Consider the following 14,511-nt stretch of genomic DNA (forward strand, 5'->3'; position numbering starts at 1 on the left):
TTGGTGGAAAAGCGCACTTGCCAATTTGCCAAGCACTCTGGAAAGAGGGAAAGAGAAAAGTGTCACTGGCGGTGCATATCCTCTTAAGTTCAAGAAGAGATCTGGAAGTCCAAGTGGCAGAAGCAGTGGAGAAAGACAGTGTGTGAAAGAGAAAAAGAGCAAGAAAGAGCTTTTTCTGATGATGATGATTTTTAATTGAAAGGGAATCCCAACCAGTGCACCACAGCAGCAACAAAAAGGAGGCGTTTTTTTTCGTTTTTGATTTTTTTGAAAGAAGAACTCGATAAAGAAGAAGAAGAATAAAGAGGGGGAAAAAAAGAGGAGGAGGAGGATCGGCCCCCCAACACATCCCCCCAAACCAGTGCAGCTCTCCAGGCGATGCCAGTGTAAATGCCAGGGCAATGTCCCGTCGCAAGCAGGGAAACCCGCAGCACTTGTCACAAAGAGAGATTATCACACGTAAGTTTGAACTTGGAACCAGACCGAGCCGAAATCGAGAAGCAAAATTAGGGAAGGGGAGGAAGCGGTTGGGGAGAGGGGGGTGTGTGTGGGGGGGAAACTCCAGGAGCAACCAAAGCTGGTAAATGACTTCAGAGAGAGGGAGAGGAGAAGGGAATTAAAGAGGGGAGGGGGGTGTGCGGCGGGGGGGATGGGCTGGGGGTGGAGGGGGGGAGAAGCCCGAAGTTTGCCGTGCGTTTTTGCAGCGGTGCGGAGGTGAGGCGGCCAGGCAGGCGGGAGGGCAGGCGGCGTGGAGCGGGGAAGGAGCTGCCGGCGGGCAGAGCGCGGCGTGGGGCGGCGCGGGGCTCTCCCGGGCAGCGGCTGCATGTGCGGGGGGCGGCGGAGCGGGGCGCGCTGCTCCAGGCCGGGCCGGGCCACCCCGGGCCCCCGCCGGGCCACCCCGCCGGGGCTCCGCCGCTCGCCCCGCACCTCGTTCCTTGCTTCGGGGGTAACACGGAGCGGTGGGAAAAGTTGGCCGAGAGCCTTGCCTCGGCGTGACAGCCGCGGAGGGTGGGGGGAGGAGGATCAAGGTGGGCAGCAAGGGAGGGAGACGCGGAACGGCCGGGGGGACTTAGCGGGAAGCACATGGAGACTGTGGGCCGGCGGCGGCGCGGCCGAGCCCCCCGGCACTGGAGCGCGGGGCAGGTAGACGGCCAGCTGCGCCCAGCCCGCCCCAGGTGCATCGCCGGCGGGGGAAAAGAACTCTCCGAAGCGCGGGGCAAGGCAGAACCAGCTCGGCTGGGGCTAGAGGCAGGGCAGGGGCTGCCGAGGAGCCGGGTGCGGGCGGGAGTGTCTGTCGGTGGCGGGAGACGCGAGGAAATCCGAGGCGGGGACCGGGGATGGAGTGCACGAAATGCGGGTCGGGCAGCGGCACCGGCTCGCCTGCGGGGCAGGAGTGGAGGCTGCACTTTGCTGAAGCTCCCATTGTAAATGAAAATACACACAAATACCCTCCCTCCCTCCCCGCCCCCCCCCCACCCCCCCCCCCCAAAAAAAATAGGGAAGGAAAAAATAGAGGGGGGGAGGGAAAGAGGCATCCCCCTCCCCCCAGCATCAGAATCCCCCTCCTCCCCGTTCCCACCCCTAAAGCTCCGGGAGAGGGGCGAGTGCCTGCAGGCAGAGTAGGGGGCAGGTCCCCGAGCGGGCGCCCCACTCCGGCTCCCGTCCCCCGGGGCCTGTGCAGCGAGGCGGGGGGGGGGGGGGAAATGTGGGGGCGCCTCCCGGGGCTTGCGGCCCCCAGCGCTCCGCGCTGCTCCGAGGCCTCCGGGGCACGGGAAGGGGGAGGTCAGGAGGGTCCCCATTTCCCTCCTATAGCATAGGACAAGTTTGGGGGGTGGTAAAAAAATGCCCGGAACGCCGTGGCCCCGCACCCGGCAAGCCAGGTGGGACCCCTGCCCCCCCCCCCGCCCCGCAAGACGAGTCCGCAAGTTGTTGTGCTGCGGGGGGCGGCGGCTCGCACGGAGCCAGCCCGGGGTTGAGCCTGAGCCACGGCGGATCCGAATATTTATATTGAGATTTTAAAAAATTTAAATAAATAAATAAAATATTTCCTCGGCTTCTCTCCCCTCCCCTGAAAGCCAAGAATAGGAGCCATCTGCCAGGAGCATTTGGTGCTTGCGAGCTCCTCTCTTTCTTTGTTACCGGTGATAAATTTCTGTTTGTAAGATTTCCTTGGGAATCGACATATATATGTGTATATAATTTTTCCACCTCCATTGGGATTTTCTTTTCATAGCAGAGGGCTGTTGGGGGACGGTTTGAGTTCCAAAATATAAATTTCTTTCGCTATTTTTTTTTTCATACACACACACATACACACACACACACACACACATATATATATATATACACATTTTTATTTGCATCTTTATTTTTCAAAAAGTACCCCTCACCCCACCTCCAGCCCACCAGCTGGTGGAACCTTGATGAAGATGCATCTGGTATTCAGCTTTTTCTGGGGGGTTGTTTTTAATTCATTGTTATTTTGGAACCAGATTTACATCACCATAAAAGGTAGATTCCCCCCTTCCTCAACTCCCTCTCCTTCGTTAATTGCATTTTTGATTTTAACCATCCGGTTTGGAAAATGTCTTGTCCTTTTTGTTGGTGGCTTCTTATTTTTCTCCCCTTTCTGTTTTTAAATTTTCTTTTTAAAAGAAAAAGCATCAACAGCCACCTAAATCGCCCAGTGTAATTTCTCCCACTTGTTTTCTGTCTCACTTGCGAGGAGATGTGGGGTGTTGAAAGGGGGTGTGCGGAAAATCTGTTTTGTTGCGCGCGTCTGAATTTGTTTCAATGGGTGAAACATTTCTTTTCTCGTTGATGTTGCTGCTGGGGAGGGGGGGAAGGGGGGTGGAGAAGAGAGTCAGGTAGGCTTGTTATTCCAATTTGATCTCCTTTTCCGATCGCTTTACTTGAAGGTAAATAATGAGGCAGGAGAGTATTCAAAGGTGCCGAGGAGCTGCGTGTACAATGGGTTTAGCGGGAAGGCTGGGGGAGGAATGGAGAGCAGAGCTGTACGAGCTTCCCTCCCTCCCCTCTTGTATTTATCTATCTCTCCATCCTGAGGAAGCTGGCGGAGAAATCAGGCTGCATACTGAACAGTGGCAGAAAAAAATGAAGGTATCCAGGGGAGGAGGTGGTGGGAGGCGGGGGGGCGGGGGGGAGCTGCGTCGGGCTGGGGTTGGGGCTGGGGAGCAGGAGCGCAGGCATTTCAGCGCACAGGTCTAAGCCTCAGCTGCAGGCGTGCAGGAGAGGGGATCGCAGCCTCTGCACTCCTTGGGAAATGTCATTCATGGGGGAAAAGCAGCCAGGCAGTGTCCTCTCTAAATGGGAGTTTGGAAAGTAGTGGGCAAACAGAATAGGAAACCAAAGCACTTACAACAAAATAGAGTCAATCCCAAGCCAAGACCCCAAAGCTAGGATGAATTGATATTGTTTTCAGAAATCTTGCTCTTATGTTTTGTTTAGCTTGGGCTTTTTTTCGCCCTGTCTCCCTTTTTGGCATCTGTAAGGGAAGTTGCATGTCAGGAAGGATTGGAGGTCTCTGTCAGGCAAGGAAAGAGATGGCGAGAGAGATGGGGAGAGAGACAGAGAGAGAGAAGGGTTTTCTAACACTGTTCAGCTGGAGTTTATTTGGTTTCATCCACTTGGTGTTTGGAGAAACATTTAGATCCTGAGTGTAAGACAAACAAACTCAAAAAGGAGAGAAAGTGCAATGTAGTTGTGCTCCAGAGTTGCAGCATTTCATTAGCACAGTGGTCTTTAAGACTGCAAAACGGAGTGGCCTGCCTGTGTTTGTCAGGCTCACCCAGGCAGCCTTGTAACCGTGTATGTGCAGGACAAAAGAAAGAGGTGAAACACATGGTGAGAAAAAAAGCAACTCTGGACCTTTCTTCACCACTGGTTGACAGATCAAACTTGGTAGCCAAGCTCATTTAAATGGTTGGACAATGCAAAAGAACTGATTATGTATAGAAGAGGAGGCTGAAGTGTTGAGCTGCTCTGTGCAAAGAAATGTTATTTTGGTTTTGTTCAAATTGCTGATTTTCCAGCTTAAGATCTTCCATTTTTAACTTAAGAAATCTGTTTTCAAACTAGCCCTGCATTTTGCATTTGAAGGAAATGTGAAAGGAAAGAGCATGTGAAAACCTCACTGGTAGCAGTTTTACAGAAGGTGGCAAAGCCAGAACATTTCTGTAAAGCAGCAGCAAAGATTGAGAGGGAAAAGCACAGGAAAATCATACAATTCCAGGCAGAGAACCAGGTTTCCCAAGGCAGGTCTTCAGTACCTGGTCAACAGGTTTCCTAGGAAGAGCAATAATTTCCTGTATCACTTTGTTTTTTACGTAGTCATTAAAAATCATAACAAAAACCCCTATGATTTTTTGCATGTCAAAGTTTTGCAAATTGCTCCAAGGAGCTTCTCTTAAAATGCATTTAGATTTAGTGCAATTAACGCACTTTCCCTGCAGAACAAAACCCACACCAATGTAATCAACTCTAATACAAAGAGAATGTAAGCTGTGACTGAAGAATTAGAGAGGAAATTACTATTATTTTAAGGATGGATGACTTTTTCATAATACCTGCATGGCTGTGCACAGAAAAGCACAGCCTTTTAAAAGACATTACATGTGTTTACTTTAAGTAGGACAGGGGAAAACAAAGGTTGTTTGCCGTCGACTTCCAGGTTGTCTTTCATTTGAATATATTTGTATTGGACTTACAAGATAAGTAAAAAAAAATACTGGCACATTTTCATAGTTTCTGTTCTTTAAAAATGTTTTTTAAAACTGCTGCAGAGTAACTAGGTTGTGGCTGTGGGTTGTTCTGTCCTTTTTGGTTGGTGTGTCCGGTGGCTTAAATAGATATACAGTGGGTGAGAAACCATTTTGCAGTTTTTTTTCTTGTCGGCAGATGCAGAGCATATTTTGTCAGGCTTATTTAAATACTGAGAAATAATACTCTTCAAGATTTCACAAACTGGCTGCCTTTAATAGAAATGGTGGGAGCCGTTGTTTTGCACAAAATGTGTGTTTCTCTGCAGAACAAAGGGTTGTCTTGTGGCATATTTGGCAATAATTATGACTTAGAGAAGTGTGCGCTCAAAGTAGTGGTACAAATTTTTGATATCATTTTTAGACGCTGGTTGACTTCAGCTGCTCTTCCCAGGGCTGAGCTTGCTCCGAGCAAACCTCTCTGCTTCCAAAATGCCTTGTACACGATATTAGCTTGTCTCCCACATTTCCTACCTGCATCTCTGCTCTTTGTGTTGTTTGTTGATGGAAAATACTTTCCAAAATAAACTTCGCCGGCTGCCGGAGCCTGCCGTGTGCCCCGGCCGCCAGTGGCGGGGGTTGGCGACTAGGGGGAGCTCCCAGCCCGTGCGATGGCCGCGCGGGCCCCGCCGCGGGACGCGCGGGATGCGCCGCCGGAGCCCGCACCGCCGCGCCCGGCGCGCACCGTGCTGCGAAATGCGCTCGGCGTAAAGTTGTAGTATTGATTTTCATGCGAAGATCTATATAGAGCTAGCCGAGAGAGGCTGACAGCGAGACAAATCTATTTTTAGCTAAATCGCGGCTGATTAATTGACTCGGGCGGACAGAAGTTTTAATTAAAATTAGTTTTTAACGGTGCTTTTTATTGTCAACAGACAATGTTTAAGTTCTCAATTTGTTGTTGTCAGATAGTGATCAGGGTAATGATACCTGCACATGAGTGAGCTCCTGCGTGGTGGGGTGTGGGGGGAACCCACAGAGCGTATGTTTGTTCCAGTGGATGTGAAAACACAGAGTGAAGAAGCTGGAGTTGTAGGACAAGATGTGTGCAGCAGCAAAGCAGACACACATGTACAGAAATTGGCTTCTATTACATATCAGAAAGCCGCATGCACTTCTGCGGAGAGGATTTGATATGAGATAGTTTAATGTACTTTGATCCTCAGGTCCTTAGAGCAAACTATCTGTAGTTCCTGCAAATGAAAATAAGCATTCTTTTTTTTTTCCTAGAGAAATAAACACAAAATCACATCTGTCACGTAGAAGTTGCTGCTGAGCAGCTCACAGGCTTCTCCGACAGGCTTGTGCTGTTCTCTGCTGCAGTCGGCTTGGGTGTCGGGGATGGACTTTCGCAGGACGCTTTCTTAACCAAACGTATAATTTAGTGGCGTGCACACGGGAAGCTTTGGATATGTGTTTCATGCATCCTGAGAACTCCATCGAGTTGCAGCACTATTAACATAGCAGAAGCGTCTTCTTACTTTTAGGGTGCAATATGTGCATGGAGGTTCTTCTGTGACAGGAAAGTGCGCTTTATTCTAACCTTCAAGAGAAGTAAATTAGGTCAGACAAAGGATCAGGGCTGTCATCAGCTGTACAAAAACCCTTCACTCTTGGGTAGAGAGGACCAGTAATTTATCTGATGATTTCTCTACTTCATTTAATGTTTGAATTGAGCTAGTTGGAAGCATATACACAGCAGCCAGCTCATTTGACAGACTGGTAAGCTGAAGAGCACAGTGCCTGGGCCGTTGCTGATGCTAGTGTTGCACAGCCATGGAGAAAACCTTCCCTTCTCCCCTCCCAAAACCTCAGACTTCACTTACTGTGGCTTTCTTTCTATTGCATGATTGTTAAATTTTATCAAGAGAAACAGCTATCCCTCTCTCCCCCTCCCCTTCCTCTACCCACCAAATTCACACACACCCACGCTCCCCTTCCTCTCTCTCCCTCTTCTGCCTCCCACCCTTCCCACTCCCTCAGGTCAAAGCCTGGTGGGAAAGCCTCCCTGCAGAGACCTGTTACCCCAAAATGGCTCTCAGCCTCCTTGCCAGAGCATTTCCTAATCTTTGGTTGCAGTTTGGTTTCTCTAGGGTTGCAGTGCAGTTGTTGGTTGAATTTAGTCTCCCTTCAGTACCGTCCAGAGAAAGCACATGGAAAAATAAAGAGGGCTGGGGTTTACCCACATGCTTTAAAGTTAGCAATTCCACTAAAGCACTTGGTGAAGCATCAGCATTGTCTGTTGACGGCTTTATATGTATGTACCTTTTTAATGAGGGAGGGAAAAGGCATCAATAACTGCATGCACTGATAAATGCATGATTCATTCAGTTGCTTGTACTATAGCATCTTCCTCCTTGGTGTTTATTTACTTTTTAAAAATGTATCTGGGCAGGCTGCACACCATTTCTCGGCACTCAGTTGCAGCCTCAGAGGTTCCAGAACATCAGTTAAATTTGCTCGTTGTCTGTCCTCCTTCTCAAAAAGCTGTTGCTTGATCAGTACTGTAGACCCTTGCTGGAGCTTTAAGTAGCAGCTTATTTCTTTGCTTTCTTTTTTCTTTGCTTTTCTATTTTTTCTTTCTTTTTTTTTTTTTTTTTTTTTTTCAAAGGATATATAAAAAATGCCTAAAGCAGGCTATTCGAAAACAAATTAAAGTAGAGGGACACACTTCATGCATTGCAGGCACGCGCCAGTAGAAGGGGGTTAGAAGAATATAATCATTTTACTGGCAAAAAGTGACACCAGATCGGGGATTTGATTAATGATGCAGCATTCACAGGGACTTAGTTCTATATTTTTGACATATGCAAGTCTTTTGTGTAGTTGCCTCAGTGCAAGAAATTCCGTTTTGTTTTTTTCCTGGAGCAGCTGATAATTTGTATGTGTGTTGGATATGCCCAAGGTACTTTCCAAAGACTAAGCACTAGACAGCACAGTACAAAAAAGGAATCCAAAGTTAAGGGAGAGGAAAAAAACATACTGGTTTACTTAACTTTTTTATGACCCCTTTTACTAAGCCACTGGAAGAAGCCATAAATTCGCTGAATGTTATAATGAGTATGCTTCAATGAAAGTAAAAAAAAAAAAAAAAAAAGGCTTAAGAAAATCGTATATGAGCAACAGTGTGCCACAAACAATTGAAAAATACAGTCTCTTTTAAGTCTGATATTTAAGAAAAGATCTGTTGTGTGTTTAATACATGCTCAAAACTAATTACTTAATTTTGATCATGCCTTTTAAATCCTTGGGTAAGAATCTCTGCTTCCAGTATTCTTTTCTATGCCAATTGAAAGCCTGTACCCAAATACTGCTCCTTCTCCTTTTGTGGCACCGAGCACTCCTTTCTCTCCTTGGTTGTCGTTTAGTTTTAAATAAAACAAATGTATTCACTGGGGAACAAAGAGTGCTTTTATATCACATCATCACATCCCATTTTATCTGCAGAGATTTACAGCTTCTGCAGTCTATAGAAGAGCCTATACATTTTCTGCTTTCAAAAGCAGTAAATATTTTTTATGAATGTATAGTTTACTTAAGAGACACACTACTCTCTTCCGTACCACTGTACATAGTTTCTGAAGAAATAACATCTGACAAGTGTTGGTGATTTGTGCAGATTCTTGGATATTCTTGTCTTTTGTCCTGTTTGGGTCCGGCGTGGTTATTATGTTGTTTTCCTTCTTCTTTTCCCTAAATCCTGATGTGTTGACTGGCTCTTTGTGGCAGTGCTTGGGCTTGTTCTGTCTCAGGTGCGTACAGAGGGTTAAACTGCTTTCTGAGAGATTCGGTCTTCTGCAAAAGGTGCCTGAGGTACCAGTGCTGCAGCACAGTCCTTCACCTCGCAGCCCTCGGCGGGTGCTGAAGCGTTGGAGTGACCGGGTCATTTCGCGCGCCCTCTCTGCACCGCCGCGCCCCGGTCCCCTCGCGGTGCCAGCGGGGGCGGCCGGCTCCATCCTGCCCGCGGGGCCCCGGCACCTGCCGCGCTGTGCCGCTGGCCGCCGGCACGTGGCGGCGGGGGACTGGACGGCGGCGGCTCTGCGGCTGCACCGGGGCCCCGCTCGCACGGCACGGAGGGGCACAGCCTCGCCTGCCGCTGCTCCGGCTGCCTTTGTGCGCTTCGCACATGCCGGAGAGTCCCTGGGAAAGCGAGGCAAAGTACGGTCTCCTGAGTTTTGGGAGCTTCTCCATCAAGTTGTCTTTTTTTGGCAAACTCAGCCTCAGACTTACATTTAGGAAAAAAATTAAATACCACAAACAATTGCTTTGCAGTCTTCAGAAAAATTAAAAGTTGGTGTCAGATAAGCGGTGCCTGGTACCGCTGAATGTGATGCTGGTGCAATATGTAGGCATAATCTCAGCTCTGCACCTTGTGGCTGCAGGGAGCTGCTGGGATGCTCTGGAAGCAGGTTATGGATAAACTTCGACGGCAAAGAGCCGCGTTGACCGCTTTGAGCAGCGTTAGTCTTTGTGCAGCAAGGATCCTGACACCGATCTCGGTGATAACCCAGCCAGAGAGCGTGTGATTCGAGCTACTTTCCGTTAAGCATGTTGATGTTACAGTAAATGTGACATGTGGGTGTTGATTGAAGGGACATAATTTTCAGGCCTGCTTTGGGCCAACACCCTGAAGAGCAAGTCAGTCCTTTGTGCTCGCTCCCCAACTAGGCTGAGCTCTCTCTGCCTGTGCCTTCAAGACAGCAGTGACTGTGAGAACAGTGCACTTGATGTGCTGCAGCACATTTCTAGGCAGTATCCTGCACCTGACCACCAAGAACTGTGTCCCCATGGTGGACTCCGGGCTCCCCCAGTTTGTCCCAGAGAAGGGTGGCCTCTGGGGTAGGCTGTGCCTGGTCTCCCAGGTGGGCACAAGGGTGGGCAGAGGCTGTGGCAGGGTGCCGTGGCAGGCAGGGCACCCAGCAGCACCTCTGCAGTGAAGGCACTGGCAGTGCTCGCCTTCACCACCCCGTTATTGATTTGTGCAGAGAGCACCCACGGGGGGGGAAGTTTCACATGCAACACTTTGACCCAACACCAAAACATTTCCTCTGCCCCCTTTGCCTCATTTTGATGCTGTAGAACAAGAAAAATAAGGAAAAGAATAGGTTGGCAACTTCTAGATTCTTTTTTACCCTGGTTCTGCAGAGCAATAAAAAGACAAGAAAATAAATGGTTGCTGTCTGGACCCAGTCTCATCCAAACTCTGTGAACAAACATCCATGGTTCTGTCCTTTAAAGCTTTGGAAATGACTTTTAGCAAAGCAGTCTTTTCCACTATTAGTGGGTAAGATTTTGGAACAACTGACAGGCAGAAAGTAGTAAGCATTTGCATTCACTTTAATACTGGGCATGAGAGCATTATTTGCATGGGGCACATATGCTCTAATGATATCACCACGCTGGAGTAGGAGTGCTGGTGGCTTTGTGACAGTGCCTTCATGGAATTAAGGGGTTTGTCCACTGTATTTCGGTGTGGTAGACAGGCAGAGACCTTGGAGATGCTGCTTAGAGTCCAGTCAGCAAGTGTAATGCTTTTTTTTTTTGAGTAAAGCAAATGATTTAGATCGTCCGGTTGCTTTAATTTCACAAAGCCATCATATAACAACTGTGTCACTCATGTCCCCAGAGATTGCCCATCGCCAACTCACTGTGCTCCCTAGGCAGGCAATGCCAAGGCAATCCTCTGTGTAGGAATCTCTGGATGTAGGGAAAATACTGGGCACACCTTAACACGCCTGAAAGAACCAGGGCACGAGTCCTGGCTGGAAATAGATAATTTGCTTTTTTTTTACTTTTCCCATGTAAGCGACATGAGATGTTTTCCCTTCTATTTTGTGTGGCCTAATTTCTTCTTCTTAAAAATATAAATTAATTTAAAATAAATACTTGTGAAGAAATACCCTATTACCTCTAAACCCGTCTACCAACAACAGCAATAAAACCACAGAGTTAAATTCAAATAATGTGAAGCGACTCATTTTAAACCCACAGACACAAGCAGAGTCAGAACTTTAGATTGAGACTGGCCTAAATTGCCCCACTGGTATTAAGGGGCTCCTTAAACAGCCTAAGATCTTGGCTGTTGTATTAACCAGGCATGACCCAATGTGTTATGGGCTGGACTTGCAGGCTTTTTTCTCTTTCCCTTTGTGGGTTTTAAATCTCTCCTGTAATGTTACTTGAATGTAGGTTTTTAATGGCTTAATTGAGTTGTCAATAGGAAGCCTTTTCTTTCTGATGTTTTTTTATTCTAAGTAAAAAAAAATAAATGCAAATTGACATGGATAAAATGCATTTGAAGATCTATTCAGTATTTTGTTTTTCATTCTTTTATGTCTGTTTTCCATGTTGTGAATAAGGGGATGTAATATAGCTTTTGCATTGTTGGGTGAATAGCTGGTCTCATGATTGATGATTTATTAAGCTCAAATCAGAAATAGAGTTGAGTAAAAAAAAATCTTTTGATAGTTTGAAACCCAATTACTACTGATCACGAGGGCTCGGCGTACCAAGAAAACGAAAAGCTGATTTTTGGTGATGTGACGACTGCCAAAATATGAAGGAATACCAGATGTTATTTTAAAAAAGTGCCATTGCAGAGTCCTTGGAAAGAGAGAGTGAGCGAGTGTAAGCGAATAGGCATATGTGGATTTAACTAATATTCAAATGAAGTGTAGAACTGAAAAGAAAGAATTCGTAACAGTTTAGCTGTTCAAACCTCCTTCATGTTTCCACAGACGCCTGGTCAGGACCCTTATCAATTGCAGTAATTTTGCTACGCTTTCTGAAGAGCACAATCTAAATCACAGGCAAAAAAAAATTATGAATCCTCACATCAAAAAGATAATAAAGTTGAGATCTGTGCTTTTCTTTATATTTGTTACATATATATAAATGCCGAAATTCAGTTTTTGTAATTTAAGACATAGACTTTAATCAAAAGGCTTTACAGGAATGTTAGTGAAACTAGTAAAAAGCATTTTTCCCCCGTGCCATCTTTTATTCTTACGACCCTTGGTTCAGTTCTTGTTTTTGTGTTGTCTTTTCCAGCTCTTTGTCCCATCTCCCACTTGTGTATCTTCGTGCCTGTGTGTGCCTCTCTGTACAGTTTTTTAAAATATTTTGACACACTCTTCCCCCTTAATAGGAATTCTGGCTACAAATTGCATGCACATTTCTAAAAGACCCTTTTCACAGTCCTTTTCTTTTGGCTCTAAAATGATGTATATGTAATTGGTAATTAAAAGTGCAAGCTCTCTTCAATATAAACAATATTGCTCAATGTTAGATCATTAAAGGGAGCTGCAGCATTAAATAATTACCTTTTGCATCGTGACACACTGTTCGCAGGTATCCACTCCCTTCCCTGCAGTGTCTTTTCAGCACAGGGTTATAGTCACATTTTCACTAAGGCAAGGAGACATCTTTTCATGATATAAATTGCTGAATTAATTGCTTAGTATTGTCTTCAAACTCCTTTTAAACCTAGATTAAGAGGAAAACGGTAATTAATGATTTTCAGAATGAATGAGTGAGTTGGGAAGCATAAGCCTTCTTGTGCCCATCGTTGGCTCCAGCAGGATGGTCCATGCCTGGGCACTTCTCTGGGGTCCCTGTGCTTTTCTGCCGTCACTGTCGCTGCTGCTGCCGCTCTGCCTCCGCTTTGCTGTTAGAGAGCTCTGATGCAACTCATAATACAGCTGGTAGATCTGCTGATCAGTTATTTATTCTGGAAGGCAAAAGTGGGAGTGATTCTTTTTCTAAACTACCTTTTTTTTGAGGCTTAATCATTTTTGTTGCCAGGCAATGCATTCCACCTTCTACCTCTTGCCCCTTTTCTGTTTCTTGTTGTTTTCAGGTTTTTGTTTTGTTTTTTTTTTTTTTTTTTTTTTTTTTTTTTGCAATTGCTGTGGGGTGGGACAAAAATCCTTCTGTTTTCAGAATGGAGAAGCATCCAGGTCTGAATTATAACATCTGTCTATCACAGTCTTACTTCTTTGAGATATTTGTGTTACTTACTTTCCCCAGGAAATCCATGAGGAAACTAATAGAGAACATTTTTCCTCCTATTCCTTTAATCCTGATTCGATATTCGATTAGAGGTCTCAGTCACTGATTTACATACTGTTAGTTCCTCTGTTTTGTTCAGCCTAAATCCTATAGTCCTTGCAGAGGCAAACGAGCCTTAGGCAAAAGTCAGTGGAAATTTTGCCTAAGTATAGTCCAAGGTTTGTATGATTTGGCAGTTACATGGCAGAACAAGAGAAGACAAACAAAAAACCATGTTTTGCCCAGAAATGGATTGTGATCCACAATTATTTAATAGTGTAAAAATTATCTTCTGAATACTGATTTAAAATATACTGTGTTTTATTAATTGTCAAATGAGAAGTTACATATTTTCTAGAAACTTATTCAGGTCACCCAGAAATTCTTTCCCAGTCTTTGGGGGTAAAGGTAGAAAATTCAACACATCTGTGGACAAGATTTAAACAAAGAAAAAAAAAAAACCCAAAAACTTTTATTAGCCTATATAGCAATGGCAGGGTTTTTGGCTTTGGAAAAATAGAGTGGAATATTTCAAGCTCAGCCAATATTCCAGTACGTTAAATAAGTGCCTCATTCCCTTTCCTACTGTACACAATTTTGAAACCCCTTAACTGCTCATGAGACCATACTCTGCTTATGTTAGTCTTGCAAGTAGTTTTTTGTAATTTCTGCTAATGGGTGGTCATTTAATCTTGCCGGTAACTCTGTAATGGGACAAGGTGGTACTAATTTTGTATGTCACGGGGAGCCCAGTCCTGCTAGTTTGGTGCATAAAAGCTTTCCCTCTCTCCCTGAAAAAGAAGGAAAGACTTGGGTGCACAAGCTTTGCTGGATGGGGCCTTGGCCAGATGGCTGGGAGACGCGGAGGGAATGAGAAGGTGGGATAAAAAGAGAGGAACTATTTCAGAATGTGACTTGGGGCTCGAACGCTTGCAAAATGGCTCTTTGCTGATATCCTTGTAGTGCTGGCAGCAGTGGGAAGGAGCTGTCAAGAAAGCTATGCCAGGTCAGCCTTTCCATTTTGTTTCGGGCAGGCTTGGTTGCAAAATATATTGAAATCATTCTGGGAGAGCGGAAAAGCTGAAAAATAAAAGAAAGATCTAATCAGCCTTGGCTCCTTTGAGGGGGGTGGGGGGAGGCTGGGCCTCTGGTGATGCATCCTTCAGAGTCTGTGAACGCTCAAAGCAATCTCTTTCTCTTTTCCCCTCGTCCCTTTCCTCCCTCTTTCTCCTTGTCCATGCAAAGCAGAGGCTGACCATGTGGAACCGGCACTGGCCGACGAGGACGAGAGCCTGGCAATAGCAGACCCAGGCGGCATCAGCATCGCCGCAGGCGGGACAGACCCCGACTTGTTAACCTGTGGACAGTGTCAGATGAACTTCCCGCTGGGAGACATCTTGGTTTTTATAGAGCACAAGAGAAAACAGTGCAATGGCACTGGTGGTGTCTGCTATGAAAAGAGCATGGATAAGAGCAGCCCTCCCCCCTCCTCACGCGCCGAGCTCAGGAAAGTGTCAGAGCCAGTGGAAATCGGGATCCAAGTCACACCCGATGAAGAAGACCGTCTTCTCACGCCTACAAAAGGAATTTGCCCCAAGCAGGAGAACATTGCAGGTACAGCACGTTTTACACTCAATCAACTTGCCTAGGTAATCTTTTAACTAGAGTCCTCTAGAAAGTGCCA

At 46.2% G+C, this 14,511-nt stretch overlaps 1 protein-coding gene across 2 annotated transcripts in view; it reads left to right on the plus strand.

The window, feature by feature from the left end:
• The first annotated feature begins 401 nt into the window (after positions 1-401).
• Positions 402-14,511, plus strand: part of BCL11B (BCL11 transcription factor B) — a 91,222-nt gene continuing 77,112 nt past the window's right edge. The window contains exons 1-2 of one of the 2 annotated variants that reach the window (XM_053980242.1): positions 402-459; positions 14,073-14,441. In XM_053980242.1, coding sequence (XP_053836217.1) covers positions 402-459; positions 14,073-14,441 — 427 coding nt within the window. The remainder of the gene's footprint in view (positions 460-14,072; positions 14,442-14,511) is intronic. The other variant, XM_053980243.1, reaches the window with a different exon arrangement.

The sequence above is a fragment of the Vidua macroura genome, chromosome 6, assembly GCF_024509145.1.
Source record: "Vidua macroura isolate BioBank_ID:100142 chromosome 6, ASM2450914v1, whole genome shotgun sequence".
Lineage (NCBI taxonomy): Eukaryota > Metazoa > Chordata > Aves > Passeriformes > Viduidae > Vidua > Vidua macroura.